General features: G+C 49.0%; 1 protein-coding gene across 4 annotated transcripts in view; it reads right to left on the bottom strand.

Annotated features, from left to right (window-relative positions):
• The window catches only part of AP3D1 (adaptor related protein complex 3 subunit delta 1), a 54,217-nt gene that overhangs the window by 23,166 nt on the left and 8,552 nt on the right, over positions 1-22,499 (bottom strand). For all 4 annotated transcript variants that reach the window (XM_083421380.1, XM_083421381.1, XM_083421382.1 and 1 more), the window contains exons 2-14: positions 19,615-19,710; positions 17,863-17,943; positions 16,861-16,941; positions 15,297-15,404; positions 13,076-13,205; positions 11,803-11,942; positions 10,355-10,428; positions 5,427-5,476; positions 5,255-5,304; positions 5,058-5,106; positions 3,749-3,894; positions 1,609-1,757; positions 600-830 (exon numbers count right to left, since the gene is read on the bottom strand). In XM_083421380.1, the coding sequence (XP_083277506.1) occupies positions 600-830; positions 1,609-1,757; positions 3,749-3,894; positions 5,058-5,106; positions 5,255-5,304; positions 5,427-5,476; positions 10,355-10,428; positions 11,803-11,942; positions 13,076-13,205; positions 15,297-15,404; positions 16,861-16,941; positions 17,863-17,943; positions 19,615-19,710 (1,385 nt within the window). The remainder of the gene's footprint in view (positions 1-599; positions 831-1,608; positions 1,758-3,748; positions 3,895-5,057; positions 5,107-5,254; positions 5,305-5,426; positions 5,477-10,354; positions 10,429-11,802; positions 11,943-13,075; positions 13,206-15,296; positions 15,405-16,860; positions 16,942-17,862; positions 17,944-19,614; positions 19,711-22,499) is intronic.

A 22,499-nucleotide genomic window follows, 5' to 3' on the forward strand; every position in this document is an offset into this window, starting at 1 on the left:
GCCCTGACAGATGTTCCTCATCCGTGGTCTAGGAGGAGGCATTCCCCACTGGTCATGTTGGTTGTTGGAGACTAGCAACATCTGGGAGGGCCCTGACAGATGTTCCTCATCCGTGGTCTAAGAGGAGGCATTCCCCACTGGTCGTGTTGGTTGTTGGAGACGAGCAACATCTGGGAGGGCCCTGACAGATGTTCCTCATCCGTGGTCTAGGAGGAGGCATTCCCCACTGGTCATGTTGGTTGTTGGAGACCAGCAACATCTGGGAGGGCCCTGACAGATGTTCCTCATCCGTGGTCTAAGAGGAGGCATTCCCCACTGGTCATGTTGATTGTTGGAGACTAGCAACATCTGGGAGGGCCCTGACAGATGCTCCTCATCCGTGGTCTAAGAGGAGGCATTCCCCACTCAGGAGCGAATGCCTCTTCTCAATAGAGGCACTTCTTCATCTCATGCACCCCAAAGCAAACACTGCCTTCTTAGAGAAGGGCTGGGAAACCTGTCGCTCTCTTGACTCCCATCTTGCAGGCCCACTGGCTGTCTGCAGGCTACCGCTTGGGAGCTCCTGCGTGGCAGATGCCACCGTGCAGCTGGGGACTTACTCGGAGAACTCGCCGCAGATCCAGGCCGCGGCGTACAAGACCTCGCAGATCCCGTTGCGCTGGGTGTTGCTGGCCAGGAGGTGGGCGTTGTCCAACAGCATGGCCATCTGGGAGACGGCAAACTTGCGGATGGCCTTGACGCGAATGGCCACGTCAAGCATCTGGGAAGCGATGAGGTGGCCGTGGCGGGTCCCCTCCAGGCGGGTCAGCTCCACCAGGATGCTGATGTACCTGGAAGAGGCCTTAGAGTCAGATTATTGGGTCCCTCAAGCTCAGGACTGTCTACGGCAGGGTTTCCCAAACTTGGTTCTTCGGCTAGGGATGGCGGGAGTTGCAGTCCAAAAACAGCTGGAGAACCGAGTTTGGGAAGCCCAGGTCTACAGTGATTGAAAGTGGCTCTCCAGGGTTTCTAGGTCAGACCTAACGGGAGTTGCTGGGGAAGGGACCCGAGACCTGCTGCACGCAAGGGGGATTGCTCTACCACTGAGCTATGGTTTTTTCCTTAAAAAACAAAGCAATAAAAACGAAATGAAATGAAAAAGATATTTAAACTGGTTATCCCCCCAACCTGAAGCTTTTCTCCTAGGGGTAATTGGGTCAGAGGTCACAAAGAATAAGTTAATCAACTTATAAGTTGATTATAATAATAATATAATAAATAATATAATGAATAAATATAATATAATAAATAAATATAATAAACAAATAAGCTGACCAACTTATTTATGTATGCAAGAAACAGCAGCCAGAACCGTATACAACCAGAACTGGAAAGAAAAGTCCAGAGAAAGATGAACGGCTCTTAAAATTAAAGGACTATGCGGAACTGGCAAAGCTAACAGTGAAAATAAGAGGTCGATACAATGGGCAATTTATGGAAGAATATCATAATCAAATCGCCGGCAGGATTTGAAACTTGAGCAACAGGAAGAAAATGGTGATATATGAAACAGAGGACCATGTATTAGATGAAACGTGTGAAGCCCTGTAGGTAAACAGAAATACTGACCATTCGAAATTGGTGATGTACTGGTAATTGGACTGGCTACATATGTCGATGATTTTGGTCAGCAGTTCGTCCCTGTAGGTTGTCCCTTCCGCTTTGTCCACGTGGATCATCAGCTTCTTCACAATCTCCATCAAGTTCTTCTTGGACACCTGCAAGTTATAGAGGCCGGTGGGTGGGGAGGGAGGGGCAAGTCATTAAAGAGGATATTGATAAGCTGGAGCGTGTTAAGAGGAGGGCGACCAACAGCGGAGTGAAGTTTTTTGTCGGGGAACAATGATGCCAGCTTGTAAGGGCGATTTGGGTGTGAACCTCGGGTTGTGATGTCCCAACATTAACGGACATTGTGTGCATGACCATCGCGCCTCCCTATGTCAGACAGAAGCATCCCGGGCTTAAATACATGAACAATTAACTGGGAACATAGCCTAGTCCCCCTAATCTGCACATCACTGGCAACCAAGATGATGAAGGGCCTGGAAGCCAAGCCTTTTGAGGAGCAGCTGAAGGAGTTGGGGATGTTTTGGCTAAAGAAGAGGAGAACTGAGAGGTGGGAAGATGGCCACCTTCAAATTTAGCCTGGAGAAGAGGAGGTTAAGGGGTGATATGATAGCCATGTTCAAATATATAAAAGGATGTCACATAGAGGAGGGAGAAAGGTTGTTTTCTGCGGCTCCAGAGAAGCGGACACGGAGCAATGGATCCAAACTACAAGAAAGAAGATTCCACCTAAACCTTAGGAAGAACTTCCTGACAGTAAGAGCTGTTTGACAGTGGCATTTGCTGCCAAGGAGTGTGGTGGAGTCTCCTCCTTTGGAGGTCTTTAAGCAGAGGCTTGACAACCATATGTCAGGAGTGCTCTGATGGTGTTTCCTGCTTGGCAGGGGGTTGGACTCAATGGCCCTGGTGGTCTCTTCCAACTCTATGATTCTATGAAATATCTCAATGGAAGGTGGAGCCTGCTTGTCTTCCGCTGCTCTGGTGGGGAGGACCCCAGACAATGACTTCAGACGGCAAGAAAGGAGAATCCAATGAAACATTAAGAAGTTCAACAGTATAAAGGTGGTGGACTCTCCTTCCTTGGAGGCTTTTAAGCAGAGGCTGAGTGGCCATCTGCCAGGGGTTCTTGAGCCGTGAATTCCTGCATTGCAGGGGGCTGGGCTGGATGAAGCTGCAGGTCCCTTCCAACTCTACGACTGCCTTCTAGAATCATAGAATCATAGAATCCTAGAGTTGGAAGAGACCACCAGGGCCATCGAGTCCAACCCCCTGCCAAGCAGGAAACACCATCAGAGCACTCCTGACATATGGTAGTCAAGCCTCTGCTTAAAGACCTCCAAAGAAGGAGACTCCACCACACTCCTTGGCAGCAAATTCCACTGTCGAACAGCTCTTACTGTCAGGAAGTTCTTCCTAATGTTTAGGTGGAATCTTCTTTCTTGTAGTTTGGATCCATTGCTCCGTGTCCGCTTCTCTGGAGCAGCAGAAAACAACCTTTCTCCCTCCTCTAGGTGACATCCTTTTATATATTTGAACATGGCTATCATATCACCCCTTAACCTCCTCTTCTCCAGGCTAAACATGCCCAGCTCCCTTAGCCGTTCCTCATAAGGCATCGTTTCCAGGCCTTTGACCATTTTGGTTGCCCTCCTCTGGACACGTTCCAGTTTGTCAGTGTCCTTCTTGAACTGTGGTGCCCAGAACTGGACACAGTACTCCAGGTGAGGTCTGACCAGAGCAGAAGACAGTGGCACTATTATTGCTTTTGAGAGTATTCTGGATGCAAAATCTGTCGTCCCACAAAGCATGGTTTGCTTTAGGAATGCAGGAAGCTGCCCTACGCTGAGTCAGACTGTTGGCCCCATCTAACTCAGTATGGTTGACTCTGACTGGCAGCAGCTCTCTGGGGTTTCAGAAGGGACTCTTGCCCAGTCCTACCTGGGAGTGGTCAGAAATTGAGCCAGGACCTTCTGCATGCAAAGCAGGCACCCTACCAATGAGCCATGGACCTCCCCCAGCTTGAACTCCCTCCTGCCTCCAAGGATGGTGTTCTGGCTGCGTTGCTCCTAAGGGTTTTAGGGTATCCTCTCTATACTTCTAAAAGTTAAGACCTCCGGGATGTTGCGGCGGCAGGTGAACGTACCATCCCGTAGAGAAGATCCAAGGCCCGGAGGCGGATGGACTCGTCTTTATCATCCAAGCACTGAAGGATGAGGTCCTTGTGGGACTGGACCGATTTGGGGTGGGTTTTCAGGATCTTGGACATCGCCAGCAGCCCCAGATACTTCACTGCGTGGAGAGGAGGAGACACAAACACACACAAGGGCCAAATAAGATTTCCAGGGGCAGCGGTGGAGGCCAGGGAAGCTGAGCTGATTCTGTGAAATCAACTGACTCAAGTTGGGAAAGCCCAGTGGATTCCAACAGACCTATAAAGCCTTAAACGGCTCAGGATTGCAATATCTAAAGGACTGCCTCCGTCCTTATGAACCTACCCGGACCCTGACATCATCTTCTGAGGGCCTCCTTCGTGGCCCCTCCTCAAGAGGTCCGGAGGGTGGCAACACGAGAATGGGGCCTTCTCTGCATTGGCTCCCCATCTGCTCTCCCCAGGGATGTTCGCCTGGTGCCTTCATTATATGCCTTTAGGCGCTAGGCAAAAACATTCCCTTTTAACCAGGCCTTTGGTTGATTTGATTGACACCCTATGCCCTTTTTAAATGTGGGGTGTTTTTTTGGGGGGGGGGTGTTATTGGATTGTTGTTTTTATTTTGATTATGTATTTTGTGGTTTTATATTTTGATTTTATTTTGTGAGCTGCCCTGAGACCTCTGGGTATAGGGTGGTATATAAATTCAACCAATCAATCATAATCATAAAATGACTAAGCCAATGCAACTGCTCACTCCTATTAGTATTTGCTGAGTACTTTGTCTTTCTGTACTGTCTTTCTGTACATTCCTTTCTCAACCACCCTGGCACCAGCTAGCCTGGAATGTTAAGTGATGTTCTGACCTTCTTATCTGTCTGTACACATCTTCTCCTTATCACCCTGGACTGGAATGTTAAGTGCACTCTGTACGTTCTCTGAGTCTCACCATATCAATCACTATAGACTGTTTACTAAGGAAGTCTCCATGCCTGTCTAACTCTGTGTTCCATCTATCTAATGATGCTTAATGTCTTATACGCAACCCTTGTATGTCTTATACGTAACCCTTGTAACCAATGTAATGCACCACGTGCAACCAATCAGCAGCAAGCACATATGAGGCAATGCTGTAATATTCAATAAAAGGGACTCTCCGAGACGTGCTCGAGAGATGCCTCCCAGATGACACCCACTACTCGTCTGTCGCTTATTACAACCCAACAAGTATTTAGCAGGATTTTAAGGGTGCCCCCTCCCTTGCCCCTGGTGCCAAGGACTTCCCCCCAGGCCCGAGACTTACAGTTCTGGTCGGAATCTTCTATCAGTATCCTCAGCTTCTGAACGCAGAGCTGTAAAGAAATGACGCATGTGTGTTTTTTGCAAGAGGCGGAGAGGATGACACCTTCCACCTCCCTCTGCAATCAAGGAAAGCCCTCGGTGCTCCAGCAAAATTTCAGCTGCTGCCGCGAGGGCTGGGAGGCCAAGACGGGACTGTACCTGGATGCTGGCACTGTGGTTGGGCATCCCCGAGGAGAGAGAGATCAACACTGGAGGAAGAAGCGGGGGGGGGGGGGGGGAGAGAAAAGGGAGTTTAAATTAGTACGGTGCAAAACACGCAAGTCAGGAGGGGTAAGCAATAATGGCGCGCTTGGGCAATGCCTTCCCTTACCTGCAATCACTGTGTTCACACATTCGTAAAGCAGCGACATGGCGGAAGTGCTGAGAGGGGGGAAAGAGAGGGTTATTGCACTGTGGAAAGCTCGCAGGAAAGTATTGCAACGTTGCACATTTATGGAGGAGAAAGGCTATGGGTGTCCACTAGCCGGCTGACCAGGTTTCATCTCAGTGCAAGACTTTAGGACCATCAAGGCAATGGCTTTTCCACTCACACTCCAGTCCTAGCAGCCTTCAGAAAGGAGTAGCTAACAGGAGCATTAGGTGCATGTGATGAACTAAGTGGAAGGTCGCGAGTCACGGGAGTGCACAAATTCAGCAGGGCTTAGTGTGATTTCGGCTGCTGGTTTGCTAATGCTGTTAGCATTGTCTTGTGGATTATGAGTGCTGCAGTGCTTTGTGAATCATGTATTGCGACTTTTTCGTTGTGGCTGTGCTGTTTAGCTTTTTAAAAAAAAGTTCTTTTGTTAATAGTAATTGTATTGCTGATGATTTGTTAAGTATTCCATTCGATTTATGTTGCATTTGTGTTCTTCTGTTATTTATCTGATTGGCATACCGCCCTTCATCGTAAGATCTCAGGGCAGTTCATAGAATAAAATACAGGATAAAAGCATGAAAATATGTAAAACAAAACAGTAGTGCCCTCCTCCTTCTCACAAACACATTTAGAAGGCTGTAGAATATTAATCAGCCAAGAGAAGAGAAGAGGAGAAGAGGAGCCTATTTGCCTGGCGCCTAAAGGTGTATAATGAAGGGACCAAGCAAACCTTCCTGGGGAGAGCGTTGCACAAACGGGGAGCCACTCAGAGAAGGCCTGTTCTCGTGAATGGGTTGTATTATATAGGGAGAGGCAGGTATTGCGGTCCTGAGCCAGTTATTGTTGTTTATTGTGAGCCACTTTGTGAAACTGCCATCTTGACTGTGGGACCTGCCCCTGGTCTCGTCCGCTCCCTTCGCTGGAGCCGACACCTTCACAAGTTCCTAACTCACCAAGGTTTGAGACCCATCGGCTCCCCTCGCCTGGTTCAGCCGGCCAGTCAAGGCATTTCTGGGATGGCACCCGCTGCTGCATTTCTGACAGCTTCCAGGAGCCACGGGTGAGAGCAGAGTACAAGGTGGGGACCAAAGGTAGAGCTAGCCCCCCAGAAGGAACATGACGTGTCCCCCACTAGAGGTGCAACCCCCTCCTGTGAGCACCCCATATTCTCCAGCTTCCAATATTACAGGTTCATTATTTAGCAAAACACATACCGTATTTTTCCGTGTATAAGACTAGGCTTTTTCCCTTTAAAATGTCCCATGTTATACACGGGACCATCTCCCCCCATTTTCTTAAACCTGAGTTCCCCAAAATAGGGGGTGTATTATACACGGAAAAATATGGCACACCACTTAAAGACTAGCTATAAAATCCACAGATGTGATAAAACTAGCAAAATATAAAGGAAGAATGTAAACAGTTTCAAAAGCCAAGATGTGTAATAACTACGTGTCAGGATGAAACATTTTTAAGCATGATAGAATGAAGGCAGAAAACAGATGCTGTCTTGCTAAAAGATTGGAACGTGGAACAAACATGGTACCTAGGAAAAAAGAGTCAGTTCTGCAGATCAAAGCAGTGGGGACACAATGGGGCAAGGACAGTCCTTCAAATGAAGTCGCCCCGAGCTGTGGGTGGGTTTCATGTGTCCCCTTGAATCTGCCCCTCTAACAAGTCACCAGATAGCACAGATCTTTGCAGATCTATATTACTGGAAGCCAAACAGTTGCTATTTTTGTTGAGGACTAACACTTTTCAAATTCTCACAAGCAATCAGCCTGCGTGCCTGTTCAGGAACCATATGAATTACAGGTTTAAATACCAGGATTTAGAAATCAAAATGCCCCGTGTTTTGTCGACCAAAACCCTGGCTGAAGGTCAGTTCACTCTGGCTGCTTCCCCAGGTCAGCCCACGGGCTGCCTGTTTCAGGAAGCGCAAAGGTGTTCTGACCGCTGGATTTGCAAGATCCACAGCACAGACAACCCGCCCCAAACCATAGAGACGTGAGGGAGAACGCAAGGGATGAAGAGCCACAACACGCTTTCCACAGAGCTAAGGAGAAAGGCCTAGAGCGACACACAAGCAGAGGCAGAGCGCCCTCTTCTGGTTCCTGCTGGAAGGCGGCTATTTTAATGGGGTGGGATCATAGTGCTGATAGGGGAGGAGCCAATCTACCCTAGAGGAGTTGGGGGGGGGGGGTAAAGATGGGCAAGCTCCATAGGCCTGGTACCAATCGCCACCCAAATTGGCCGCATCTAAAGAGAATCCAGAAGTGGGGACCACGTGGGGATTTATGCAGCTTTGCACGCTTGCGAGAGGAATGGGATCGCCGTGAGGTGCGAGGAGCGCAAAAGCAAAAGCAGAACAAACAAACAAACAAAAAACCACCCCTCCACTGCTGCTGCTGCATCAACATCCCAGGTGGCAACTCTCCCCCCTCTTCCAAGACCGCATCCTGCAGAGCAGCCCCTGGGCTGAGGTCCACCCAGTAAAAATGGCGGCAGATACACACCCAACCTGGTGCTAACCTCTTTTGGACTCAACCTCCCATCCATAGGTAAGCACTAGCTATGTTGTCTTTTAAAAAAGACAACAGCAGCACCACCTAATCAAGTGGTTCCCAAACTCCCTGCCCCACTTGAGAAGGGTCGAGGGGGCTTGGGGGACCGCAGAATGATTTGTCAGCTGTGCTTAGATGCTGGGCTGGTCTTTAATTGTTTGTTTCACATGTGCGCTGCAGGCTCCCGTTTGGGAACCCCTGATCTAATCCGTGTTGCAGAACTGGCACCCGTTTCCGACGCCGTTCTGCAGGCAGCAAATGAACAGCTCTGGGAAGCAGAGATTAGGGTTACGCAACATGGAGAATGCTGAGCCATTAAATTGTCCATGGTATAAAACCACGTCTTGAGTCCCACCTAATGCTAAACCGTGGTTTGTGCAGCTACAGTTTACTAAAATACGGCTTGGCGTGCGTTCATGTGCTTAACTATGGTGTTTCTACTGCCAACAAACTACAATCTGAAACCACGTTCTATTGTTGGGTTATGCACCTTGCTCTGTTTTAACTTCTAGGGCAAGGGTGGGAAACAGGATCCTTACCCCAGCACTTGTGGGCAGAGTTTGACAGGTGGGTGGGGCTGCTCAACCGCCAATCCCCTGACCTCCCAGTGAAGCCAGGTGACCTTTTTTTCTTTTTTGCCTGCACAGTGAGAGCTGGGAGCCACTTGCAAAGCTCCTTTCAAAGGGCTATTTCTGCAAGGAGCTGCGGTGCTCAGCAGACACTCCCTGTCAGCAGGGCCCTCAAACCTCCTTCCAGCTTGCTAAATGGTTAGATCACCTGTTTTGTGGGCAGGTCGTCCAGGTTCCATCTCTGCCAGCAGTAGGACTGGGAACTGTCCCCTCTGGGGAGCCTCTGCCAACCAGAGCAGGCAGATGGAAGGACTAATGGTCTGGCTTCGTATATAGCAGGTTCCTGTGTCCCTCTCTCACTGGCAAGCTAGCTCAGCATAACAATTAAAGGGTTACTAGGACCTGGGAGAGGCCAGGGCTCAAATCCCCCACTCAGCCCCCAAGCTCATCTTGGGGAGCATTCACCGTCTTCGCCTAACCTACTTACAGGGTTGTTGTGAGGATAAAATGGGAAGGGATTTGAGAACCACACTGGAGAAAAAGGTGGTATAGGAATAAAATATGGTGGTTTTTTTTAATAATAATAAAAAATTAAGCCAGGGTTTTCCCTGCCCCACACTTAACATTCCACATGGTGCCCGGTGCAAGGTGGGTGGCTGTGGCTTGGGCAAAATGGCTTTGCAGGCCAAATTGGGGCAAAGGGGTGGGACGCGGGACAGAGCCAAAGCCCCTTCTCTAAACCACTGGGTACTCACTACTAGCCTAATCTAAGGTGGGTCGCAGCAGCAGCACTCTGACCATATGAAATACATGGCCAAACAGAGAAAGAAAGAAAGAAAGAAAGAAGAATAAAAATAAAAAATTACTATTATTATTATTACTTATATGCCGCCCACCTGACTGGGTTGCCGCAACCATGCTGGGTGGCTTCCAACAAATTAAACACATTAATAATAATAATAATAATAATAATAATAATAATAGATCTCAAAACAGGTCTGGGGTTAAAAGGCAAGTCCAGGTCTGAAAAAGTTGAAGGCTGCTCATTCCAGACCAACCCCTGCCACCGCCATCTTCGAAGTCGGCTGGCTCTGCTCCCGTTAACACAGAATCAACGAACGGTCAGGGTTCGAGCGTCAACTGGGGACCTCGCAGGGTTTTCTCGGCCAGTAGACCCCCCACCCGACCCCCACCCCTGGCCCCAACAGCTACTCCACTACAGCAGAATTAGGGTGAAGAAGAGAGGGAGGAGACCAGAGCACGGGGGGTGGTGGAGTTTTGGGGGGTGGGTGGGTTTGTGTTTGCTTTGAAGTATACATACTGTCCACTTGGGCGCATTTCTTGGAAGAGGACTAGTTTTTTATCTTTGGAGGGGCTGCCATGAACTCTACCCCCTTTGGGGAATTGGAAGAGGGCGCGCTGGCTGTTTGGGGAGAGAAAGGAGGGTTAAGTGGAACACTTCGCACGGGACCTACGTGTCCTTTTAAAAAATGGATGGGGGTGCTCCCTTGGCAAAGGTGGAGAGGGCGTGCTGCCCTTTTTACAAGACCCCGCCCCCCCAATGGTGACAGGAGGCTGGTTAAGGGGTGAAGATTGTCCTGGCAACCCTGTCCCAGAAGCAGAAGTGTGTGCTTGAGTGGAAACACAAAGGCAGGGGGCTGGGATTCTTGGATATCAGCAGCTGAGGCGCGAGAGGTGCTTTGCGCAAACGGCGTAAGGACTAGCATCACCAAAGAACTGACTGACTCACCTGTGTATGAGGTTGGTGAGGGGCTCAATGAGCTTCTTCCCTAGCCTGGGTTCCAAAGGAGTGAGAGCACCAAACTGCAGGAAGAAAGGAGAGAGAATGTTTGAATGGCCGGATGACAACAGCTGTCCTGCAGGCAGTGGCGTAGCGTGGGTTGTCAGCACCCGGGGCAAGGCAAGTAATTTGAGCCCCCTAACCCAGGGCAAGGCAAGTAATTTGCGCCCCCCCCGCTGCACTGTCCCTCCCCCATAGTCCCTCACTCTCTCTCCGCACCGCACCGCACGCCTGGCACCCCCCCCCCACAGTGGGCGGTGACCCGGCGGCTTGGATCGGATTCGCACAGCCAGCACTGCAGTGAGAGAGAGAGAGAGAGTGAGCCAGGTAGGGGCAGAGAGCTGCGAGTGCGAGCGCCCCCCCCCCAGATGTTGCGCCCGGTGCGGCCGGCCCCCCCTGCACCCCCCACGCTACGCTACTGTCTGCAGGGTCTGAAGGAGCGTCTTCACCCCCACCGTTCAGCCCGGACGCTGAGGTCCAGCTCCGAGGGCCTTCTAGCGGTTCCCTCACTGCAAGACGTGAGGATGCATGAACCCAGGCAGAGGGCCTTCTTTGTAGTTGCACCCGCCCTGTGGAATGCCCTGCCGCTAGATGTCAAGGAAATAAACAACTATCTGGCTTATACAAGGCAGCCTTGTATAAGGAAGTTTTTCATGTTTGATGCTTTACTGCGCTTGATGTTTTGTTGGAAGCCGCCCAGAGTGGCTGTGGCAATCCAGTCAGATGGGAAGCAATTAACTAACTAATCCAGCCAGCCTGCGAGCCCTGGGTGTGTGTGTGTGTGTGTGTGTGCACGCTTACACTCTCCCTGAGTTCTTTTTGCCCCGTCGGAATGTGTGCAATTGAAAGTAGGCCAATTTACACTGGTGAGAGTTGTGTCCGCTTTCCCCTCTGCTTTTGACAGCCTTCTCCTCCATTAATTTTCCTGATCCCTTTTGAAAACTGAACACAGGAGCAGTCCTGCTGGATGAGGCCCAAAGGGGCCCATTTAGTCAGGCATCCTGCCCTCACAGGGGCTGAACAGATGCCCCAATGGGAGGCCTCAACAAAGCCCTGCTGCTCCTCCGGCTCACGAGGAGACCCTCTCCAGAGCCTGAAGAGGATTCTCAGGTGCTCCAAACCCGTAATGCAAACAGCGTCACCTGTAAATAAATAAAATCCGGGCTGCAACGGAGTATACGGCAGCTCCCCCCTGCACACTCTTGCTCAAATTTCAGCCTCTCCCAGAATCCTTTGAGTCAGAGGACACTTCGCCGCCACCTCCCCGCACAAACCAATTAAGCAGGCTGCCTGCTGTGTCTGCTCCTTTCCTCTCTGTTTCGCATCAACTCTTCACCTCTTAAGTGACAAGAGTGTGTGTCTTCACACTACGAGCGAAGGAAGCCGCCTGTACTTGCCAGCTTGATAATTTTAATGAGGACCCAGTTGTTGGTGGACGACGTCATCAGCTTAAAAAAGAGCGGAGCAAGGGAAAGGTAGTTTTTCGGGTTGCGCCTGGCCAGCTCGCAGATGACGTTCACAGCGGCTGACTGGACACCTGGGGGAGAGGGGAGGAATAAAGGGAAGAGGGGGTTCGGGTAAGTTGTGGAACAAAACAGCTGACAGATTTAAGACATGTCTTCCCCGTAAACGTAAAGCACCAGGGTATCACTTTAAGCAGACATGGCTTCCCGCAAGGAGTCACAGAATCAGAGTTGGAAGGGACCCTGTGGATCATCTGGTCCAGATCTTTGTGTCGTGGGTCCTTAGTGTGTTGGCTGCAGTGTGTAGGTATGTTGTGTGAACACGCCCTGTGCTCCTCCCGGGGCTGGACAGGGGTTGGTTTAACCTCCAGTTTGCTAGCAAAACTGATGCATGTCTAAAAAGTGTGTCGCCAACATTTAAAGTTTAGAAAGCTCTGATCTAGTCCAACCTCCAGCAGCTGTCCCATACAGGGATCAAATCTGCAACCTTGGCGTTATCAGCACCATGCTCTGGTCAACTGAGCTATCCTGGGAAAAGTAGTTTGTTCAGGGTGTTGGAAGTACTTAGGAGAGCCCTGTGCCCCTTGCAGGGCTACAATACCCAGAGCGTTTTCAACAAGGAACTCTCCTCCCAGGGTTGTGGCAAGGAGGAGCAGGAACAGCTGGCTGGTTTCACACTGGTTCTCTGGGAGCATCTGGTGGCAATGGAGGTGCTGGTTAGGGCTGAAGGGAGCTGCGGCCTAAACAACCCAGAGAACACCAGGTGGGCAAAGGCTGGCCTACCAAAACGGGGGACAGGATCTGGTTTGGCACAACGCGCTTGGCAATGGAGGTGACCGGGAAGAAACAGGAAGCCTGGTCCTTTGATTCTTCAATTGTCACCTCCACCTTTTCTCGTGTTCCCTGTATCCATCACCTGCATTACGCCCTCCTGCATCCCAGCAAAGCCCTTTTCGGTTTTATTTAACCTGATGGATTTATGTGCCGCCACAGGGTTTTTAAAAATTATTTTAAAATTTGTATACCGCCCTATACCTGCAGGTCTCAGGGTGGTTACAGCACAAAAGCACAATATAAATACACAACATTACATGATAAAAACAACCCAATGAAAGGCTACCTGGAGCCGCTCCCTTCCCCTCCCCACCCCCAAAAACACACGCAGTCTTTGCAATCTTCCGGATCCTGTTTCATCCAGCTTACTAACCGGGATCAGGGTCTTCCAACTTCTCCTTAAGGCGAGGGAACGCAGGGCGAAGGGACTCCGGGTATTTCAAGAACACTTTGTACATGATTAACACTGCCTTCTTCCTGATGTAAGGCTTTGTGTGAGACATCTGTTGGGGAGGGCAGGGAGAGGAAGAAGGGAGAGGAGAAAGAGCTCAAGTTTCTTCCACAACAAGGGCATCAAGGTCTCTTCTTTTGCACCACAGCAAACCAGCAGCACTGGGAAGGGCTGTAGCTCAGCAGTTGAGCTGAGCTGCATGCAGAAGGTCCCAGGTTCAAGCCCTGACAACATCTCCAGGTAGGGATGCAAATGCCCCCTGCCTAAAAACGTAGAGAGCTTTGCCGGCCAGTGTGGGCAATATTATTAAATCACAATACTATTAAATCAGGAGCTGGCTTCAGGCACCGGGCCCATTGGCAGACCAACGCTGCATTACAAAGATGTCTGCAAACATGACCTGAAGGCTGGCAACATTAACCCCGCCATGTGGGAATTGCTTGCAGATGGCTACAGTGCCTGGAGGCAGGCAATGAAGTGGCGCATCCATGGCAGTGACCAGAGGAGGAATGACCGCTGGCTGCCCTCCTCTGCACACCTTACAGCTTGTCCACATCCTTCTTAAACTGTGGTGCCCAGAATTGGACACAGTATTCCAAGTGTGGTCTGACTAAGACAGAACAGAGGGGTTCTATTACTACCCTTGATATGGACACTAGACTTCTGTTGATGCAGCCTAGAATAGTGTTAGCATTTTTTGCTGTTGCATCACACGGCTGACACATGTTTAGCTTGTGGCCCACCAAGACCCCTGGATCCTTTTCTTTCTTTCTTTTTTTAAGATAATATTTATTAGAGGTTTATAGTTACAGGGGGAAATAACCAAAGAAAAAAGAAGCAATAAAAAGACAATTTAACAAACAGTATGAAAAGTAAAAGAAAAACAAAAAATACAATACATAAAAACAGCAAGGAAAAACAAAAACATTTAAAAACACATCCAGTATTTCCATACCTTTACCTTTCATTCGTTTGTTTCCTCGACCTCCTCACACCTCCCTTTTTTGTATTCTAGTTCAATTAGCTGTTTCAGCAAATCCTTTCCATCTTTCTCCATTTTTGTTCTATTTTTTACCTTAACACGATCTAACTTTAAAGTTTCCACTTTAACCCATTAACAATCAGTTTTTGCTTAATTCTTTATAACATTTCTGCTAAAACCATATAGCTTCATTCCAGCATTCTTCTAACATTCATTAATTTTACAGTGTTTCTGTAAATATACTTTGAATTTTTTCCAATCTTCTTCCATCGACTCTTCTCCCTGGTCTCGGATTCTGCCAGTCATTTCCGCCAATTCCATATAGTCCATCAACTTCATCTGCCATTCTTCCCGGGTGGGTAGATCTTGTGTCTTCCAGACCCCTGGATCCTTTTCACAGGTACTGCTAGTAAGCGAAGGATGAGAGTGCAGTCCTCTCCTGCAGTTTCCAGAAACTGCTATCCAGAAGCATCTGGGGGCAGAGCATAGCCATCGTGGCTACTGGAAGTTGATGATCTTCTCCGGAGATTTGTCCAACTGTTGCCATTGACACTTGCAATCAAAATTATTCAACTCCCACTGCAAATCAGGTTTATTATCAAAATTTACAGACTTTCAGCTGTGCGCAATGAGCAAATAAAACAAAAGCAATTGAAATAGCTCAACACAATGGTTTCCCCAAATTCAACTGAAAATGCAACTTATACTGGCTTCTCCAGGCTCACTATTATTCGGTCCCCTGAACAGAATCCCTCACAACAGCACAAATACAACAGGTGTTGTCTCAAGCACACCTGAGGTGCTTGAGCTGCAACACATGAAATACCTGAACCAGCTAGGGGTTTGCTGAGTGTCAAATTTGGCTGCATGTTAGAAATATTGCTAAGTCAAGAGAATGGCCCCAAAAGGTAAGAGATGAGAGCCCTTCGCAAACAAGGAGTCTGTAAATTTTGATAATAAACCTGATTTGCAATGGGGGTTGAATAATTTGCAACCGTATGCTTTTGAGATGGTTCTTGCGCACTCAAGGAGCAAAGCACAGAGCTCAGTTGTGGGACAAGGACTTCTGAACAGCTTTTAAACCCCCAATGGCTTGGCAGAAGAAAGAGCGGACAATGCAACAACTGTAGACCAGCCGCTCCCCCCCCCCGCCCAACTCACCAGGGTCATGATGTCGTTGGCCAAGTCTCTGGCCAGATCAGGAGTCACAAAGCAGGACAAGCCAGTCAGTGCGACGCCGGTGTCATACTGGTTGGGACTACTCAGGTCCTAGAATAGGAGGGGAGATGGAAAGGAGTGCCGGGGGGGGAGGGGAGGGGAGAGAGGTGTGGGAAGAGGAGGGAGAAGAGTCCTTAGTTGAGTTCAACCTAGAAAGACGAAGTCTTTATATCCTGCTTTGCCTCCAAGGAGCTCAAGGTGGAGAACATACCTCTCCCCTTCCCTTTTTATCCTCACAACAGCCCAGTTGTAATGGTTCTAGGGGTTGCTCGTGCGTAAATCGGTGCCACACCTGGGTGGGTTGCCTGAGTGAACCCTTTCTGTCTGGACAGCCACTCGCCCGTGGCTGTCTCAATCGCTGGCAGAATCCGTCAGTGGCCGTTTCTTGAACTTCTTCCAGCATAAAAGTTCTTTGACGCCTAGTCGCCACCTACTCTCCCTGCGCGGAAGCCTTCTGGGCATCGGAGGACCCATGCTCTCCCCGCTGGTCCCCGGCGAGGAGTCTTGGAGCCACCTCACCGATTCCCCCATCTGCCCCCCTCCTCCACTGGTGCTACGCTGATTTCCTTCCCCAGAAGATGTGCTGCTTCTCTCCCTCCCGGGACGCTCTCCGGAATCCCTCTGGAGCCCTCCCTCTTCTTCTGGCTCCGATGGCAGTTCCCTGACACCAGTGCAACAGGCTAGGCTGAGTGACTGGCCCATGGTCACCCAGTGAGCTTCACGGCTGAGTGGGGATTCAGACGCTGGTCTCTCTCAGGCCATAACTCAATGCTCTGACCCAGTGTTTCTGAAACTTGGGTCTCCAGATGTTTTGGGGCAACTCCCATCATCCCTGGCTAGCAGCACCATGTGGGGAGACCTGTATTCTAATGCAAGTACAGTAGTACCTTGGTTTACGAACTTAATCCGTTCTGGAAGTCTGTTCTTAAACCAAAACCGTTCTTAAACCGAGGCATGCTTTCCCTAATGAGGCCTCCCACCCGCCGGTGCCCTTCCACCATTCGGATTCCGTTCTTGGACAGGGGTAAAGTTCTCAAACCAAGACACTATTTCCGGTTTTGCGGAGTTTGTAAACCAAATTGTTCTTAAACTGGACTGCTCTTAAACCGAGGTACCACTGTAGTAGCTAAAGACCGCTGCTGCTAAGATTTTTAAAAGCCGTTGTTTAAAATTGTTTTTACATGTTAATTTTGATTTTTGTTATTTGCAATTTGTGAGCTGGGGGGGCTGGTTAGGTGCTTTTGTTGGGGAGTGTAATTTATGCGAGTTTGCACACATTAGTTTCTGTAATTATTTTTATTCTGTATTTCGTGCTTTCATATTGTAACTTTGTGTTGTGAACTGCCCTGAGGGCTATGGGTATAGGATGGTGTGAAATTTAACCAATCAACCAAATTGAAGGGCGTGACCTACATTTCTTAAGTCATAAGGAAGAAAACAGGCCGGTGGTCTAGCAGGAGGAGACACTAATAACAGGCAGTAGCTCTTCTGGAATGGCGACACTCACCTTTCGGATCTGGTTCGTTGTCAGCATGATGACGTCGGTCCCTTCGTGAAAGCACTGCGAGGCTGCCAGGTACCCGATCCTCTGCAGGGTTAGGAAAGAGGGAAAGCGAGTCAGTATCGAAGGCTGAAAGGGACTCATTGCCACTGCGGGCAAGAATGGTAAAAAAAAATATTCTTAAAAATTGATGTAATCTGGCCCGGGACCTTCATAGACTATTCTTAATGTTATTCGTAATTTTTATTTTAATGTTATCCTTCATTATCTTAATTTTATGTGTGTAATGTGAACGTTGCTATGTTTGGTTTTAATAAATAATTGTATAATTTCAAGCTTTCAAGGAATCTTATTTACAACATCTTCCTTCGCTATGTTGTAGGGGGTAGGTAGAAATATAAAGGTAAAGGTACCCCTGACCAACAGGTCCAGTCGTGACCGACTCTGGGGTTCCGCGCTCATCTCGCTCAAGAGGCCGGGAGCCGGTGCTTGTCCGAAGACAGCTTCCGGGTCACGTGGCCAGCGTGACTAAGCCGCAGCTGGCGAGCCAGCACCAGCGCAGCACACGGAAATGCCGTTCACCTTCCCGCTAGAGAGCAGTCCCTATTTATCTACTTGCACTTTGGGGTGCTTTCGAACTGTTAGGTAGGCAGGAGCAGGGACCGAATGACGGGAGCTCACCCCGTCGCGCGGGGATTCGAACCGCCGACCTTTCGATCAGCAAGTCCTAGGCACTATGGTTTAACCCACAGCGCCACCCACGGTCCCAGGTAGAAATATAGGTGCATCAAAGAACGCAAATTTGTCACTGCATCTTTCTCTTTGTTCGCTTAAAGGCAGTAGGTTTCCAGAGGGGCGCTGAGTATTTTTTTCATTTTCTGAATGAATCTGGCAGGCCAAATAGGATTGGGAACCTCTGTTTTAGAGGAAGTATGTTCCCACGCAGCTGCCAGGAACCCCCTGACGCCTTTCCCCCCGGCAGCCCAGGTTCCCACGCAGGCCACTTACTTTGAAGGTGTACTTTGAGGCGCTCATGACTTCGATGATGTTGAAGGCTGCCCAGCTGATGTCGTAGCCCAGCATTTGCAACTGTGAGGGGAGGAGGAACAAAGGCCAGAGTGTGAGTCTTGGGACAGCAAGGGTGGAACATTATAATGATTAGCAGGAGAAAAGGCGCCTTGCCTTTTTAGGTGGCACCCAAGATGCTTTTGCCCTAGGCCAAAAGTAGTTGATAGTACAGGATCACAGGATCGTAGAACTATAGAGTTGGAAGGGACCCCAAGGGTCATCTAGTCCAACCCCCTGCAATGCAGGAATTTTTCCTCCCACCAATCCTCTGCGTCCAGACGCCTATGGACAGCCAGATGGAGAGGACTGCAGGGCCATATTCAGCCTGCGTGCACACAGGCCTGAGGTTTCTTACACCTGCCCAATTTGACACCCCTGCCAAGCTCAATGCCACGCCCAAGGGATAGAGAGAGAGAAATAAAAACCTTGACAATTCTGTATTTAGTTTACGCAAATTCATTAACAGTAACGTGCGGCATTTCAACAATCTCTAATACATGAAATCTTAATTGCCGTATTTAAGACCCTGGTGTTGGGAAAGATGGAGGGCACAAGGAGAAGGGGACAACAGAGGAAGAGATGGTTGGATAGTGTTCTCGAAGCTGCCAGCATGAGTTGGACTAAACTGTGGGAGGCAGTGGAAGACAGGAGTGCCTGGCGTGCTCTGGTCCAGGGGGTCACAAAGAGTCGGACACAACTAAACAACTAAACAACAACAACAATGTGCCATCCATCGAATCTAATGCGCACCTTAATTTTCACAACGTAATTTGGCCAAAAAAGGTGAGCATTAGATTTGAGTAAATACGGTAATACATACAGTGACAAAATGAAAATGACAAGTGCAACATTGAGATACCCGGATTTCGATCTGTTTCATGGTTGGCCCGAAAAGGAACTCTTAAGTTATATATAACATGCTTGTAATGACCTCATTCAACGCAAACCTCATACAATGTCATTTTTATTTTGGCATTGTATATATTAAGATTTTAAAGAGTTGTGAAGTTTGCAATCTGACACCACCTCACGTTCCATGGAAGTAACACTGATACAGGAACACAATGTACAGTGGTGCCTTGCAAGACGAAATTAATTCGTTCTGCGAGTCTCTTCGTCTAGCGGTTTTTTCGTCTTACGAAGCAACCCTATTAGCGGATTAGCGGCTATTTGTGGCTTAAGGGATTAGCTGCTAAAAGGCTATTAGCGGTTTAGCGGCTTAGAAAAAGGGGATGGGGAGCGAAAAAAAATCTCAAGACTCGCAAGACATTTTCGTCTTGCGAAGCAAGCCCATAGGGAAATTTGTCCTGCGAAGTGCATTGAAAAACGGAAAACCCTTTCGTCTAGCGGGTTTTCCGTCTTGCGAGGCATTCGTCTTGCGGGGCACCACTGTATGTTCCACAGCTGGAGGCACTTGCTGGAGGGGAAAGTGCTGCTGTGTTCAGAGCCTGCTTGTGAGGATCTGGTTGGCTTCTTTTGAGAACCAGAAGCGCCACTGGCCTGATCCAACTGGGAAATTCTTAAGTTCACTGTTTACTCCCCACCTCTACTGTGGGGAGAAAGAATTATGGGATGCAGTCGGAAACGAAGAGGGCCGCCTCGCCTTGGGAGGCTCCTTGCGGAACAGGCTCACTTGGCTGCCCCGCAGGCCGCATGCCAGAAACCCGACCCACAGGTGAGGGAGACACTTACGTAGGTGAGCTTGCAGACGGCATTGGCTTTCACGGCAATGTTATCCTGCTTCAGCTCCTGCTTGATCTCATCGATGCACTGAGAGATGTACTTGGCCTGGAGGGATGGAGAGGAAGGAGTTGCGGGTTAAGGAAGTCGCTGGAAATCTCTTGCTCAGGAAAGATGGTCTCCAAAGATCCAGTACCCAGCATACATTTCATTCTTAGGCACAGAAAGTTTTGTCTGGCCTCCCCAAGCGCGCATGTCAAACAAAGGATGCTGCCTTATGCCAAACTGGTCAATCCATTATAGTACTGTCTGCACTGACCGGCAGCAGCTATCCAGGGTTTCAAGGGGACACACATAGCTCTACCTGGAGCAGCCACTGGGGATAGGCAGGTCACACCGCTGACATGATATAAATTTTAGGCACCCCTCCCCTTTGTGGGTCACTAGCAGATCTGGATGCAAAAGGCAATTAACGTTCCCTCTCCAAAGGTGTTGCACAGTTACTGATTTAGACTTCGTTAATTAAGCTTGCTAAAAGCCAGCTTCGCATGTTAAAGCAAAGTGCGATTTGGGAGGGGAGGGAATGGGAGACAGAAGAGAAGCGGAAATAATTTAGGGAGTCAAAATATCGCCCTCTGTGTATATGGTTCCTGCCTGATGCTGAAGCCCGCACCTCAAGGGAAGGTTTTGTGGGGCCCTAATTTCATCATCAATCATCATCATCATTTTATTACTTGTATCCTACCCTACTCTGGGCAGCTTCCAACATATATAAAAACGTACTAAAATATCAAACATTGAAAAAACTTCCCTATACAGGGCTGCCTTCTGATGTCTTCTAAAAGTCAGATACAGTCGTACCTTGGTTGTCAAACAGAATCTGTCCCAGAAGTCCGTTTGACTTCCAAAAATGTTCGACAACCAAGGCATGGCTTCTGATTGGCTGCAGAGGTTCCTGCACTCAAATCGAAAGCCGCGTAAGCCGCACTGGACACTTGGCTTCCAAAAAACTCACTTCCGGGTTTGCGGCGTTCAGGAGCCAAAATGGAAGAGTACCAAGGCGTTTGACAACCAAGGTATTACTATAGTTATTTCCTTGACATTTGATGGGAGGGTGTTCCACAGGGCGGGCGCCACCACCGAGAAGGCCCTCTGTCTGGTTCCTTGTAACCTCACTTCTCGCAGGGAGGGAACCGCCAGAAGACCCTCAGAGGAGGACCTCAGTGTTCAGGCTGAACGATGGGGTGGAGATACTCTTTCAGGTATACAGGGCCGAGGCTGTTTAGGGCTTTAAAGGTCAGCACCAACACTTTCAACTGTGCTCAGAAATGTACTGGGAGCCAATGCAGGTCTTTCGGGACCAGTGTTATATGGTCCCGGCAGCCACTCCCAGTCCCCAGTCTAGCTGTCGCACTCTGCATTAGTTGTAGTTTCTGAGTCACCTTCAAAGGCAGCCCCACACAGAGAACATTGCAGTAGTCCAAGCGGGAAACAACCAGGACATCATGTGAATGTGGGCTCTGTATCCTTCTGGTGTCCTCAATTTCTTTTCCCCCTTGATTAAAAAGACCCAAGTTTGACGACCTCATTTGCATGACCAATGCTACTAAAAGTGGGCGGTGCAACTGATGTAAATTCTATCTGTGTAATTTTGCCCAGTTTGTAACACATACACACACACACACATTCTTTATCCTTCATCCAGTCAATCAAGAAGCATCATCGTATTTCAATGAAACATCTCAGCCGGGGGGGGGGGGGTCCGTGAAATGTATGACCTGGGCACAGTTGTGAGGGCTAGCCAGAAAGGCATTCTACAGTAATCTTCTCCATCCCTGCTCTAGAAAGTACTGTGGCTTTTAATAAACATTGCCAGATGATTGGTTTCTCTTGTCTTCAGCAGTTACCAAATTTTTAACCTGCCACATTTGTGTCCTTAGGTACCTTGGGTGACGGACACTTCCCACTCTGCTCCCCACAAGTGAGCAGTGGGGCCTGGGAAATTAGATACGTGCCTGATGGATTCCATGACATCTGTCTTTTCCTGCCGCGACATGGCCATCAAATATTTAGTGCAAGTTAACAATGTGTTCAGAGATCCATTGCACAGCCGACAAGCGATGGGGGGGGGCAGGGGGGAGCGAATAATTCAGCTCTGACTTATGGGACCCTGACAGCTCAATGGAAGAGTTATCGCCTTAGTTGCATCTTAACTGCTCCATTATCCAGACTTTTTAAAAATTGTGCATAAAGCAGTAGGTCAATCTGTTGCTGCTTTTGGTATCTGTTACCTGACCATGGGGCCACGGTGGCCGCTTGGGCTGATGGGAGTTGGGGGACTGCCTTGCCACATGGAGGGCAGTGAGATAACTAATTTGAACCATCTTCTGTGCCCCTGCGTGCTCTGCTCACCAACCATCTTGCCATCCACCACATCCACCTTCCAGAGCTTCCCCAACTACAAAGCTCATTTTTCACCTTCCGAAGCCACATTTCTTCAGGCAAATCCAGAGTTATGATGTGGCACTACAAGTCCTCCCAAGGGGGGTTGCGCGATGGACAGCCTTACGTTTTAATGTATATAAAGAGAGAAGCAAACTCTGTTGCATGGCTGCTGCTTTGAATGCAAAACCCTGAAACCAGTTGCTCCCACACACAATACCATGTGGAATTGGATTCCCCCCCAAAAACCCTGAGGCTGCCTGCTGCACTTCTGTATGATTTACTGGTCTGGCCACGCAGCCTCCCTGGGGCTGGGCAGGTAACTCCTGCTCTGTCTCTGATGCAAACAAGATCTCTCCCCATGCAGAGTTTAAGAAGCTGTCAAGTGAGCATGCTGTTTCCTACAGAGGATCGGTGGGTGGGCATCTCTGATTGCAGGCAGTATATTATATCAG

Source organism: Podarcis tiliguerta, assembly GCF_965153285.1.
Source record: "Podarcis tiliguerta genome assembly, chromosome: 18".
NCBI classification, from domain to species: Eukaryota; Metazoa; Chordata; class Lepidosauria; order Squamata; family Lacertidae; genus Podarcis; species Podarcis tiliguerta.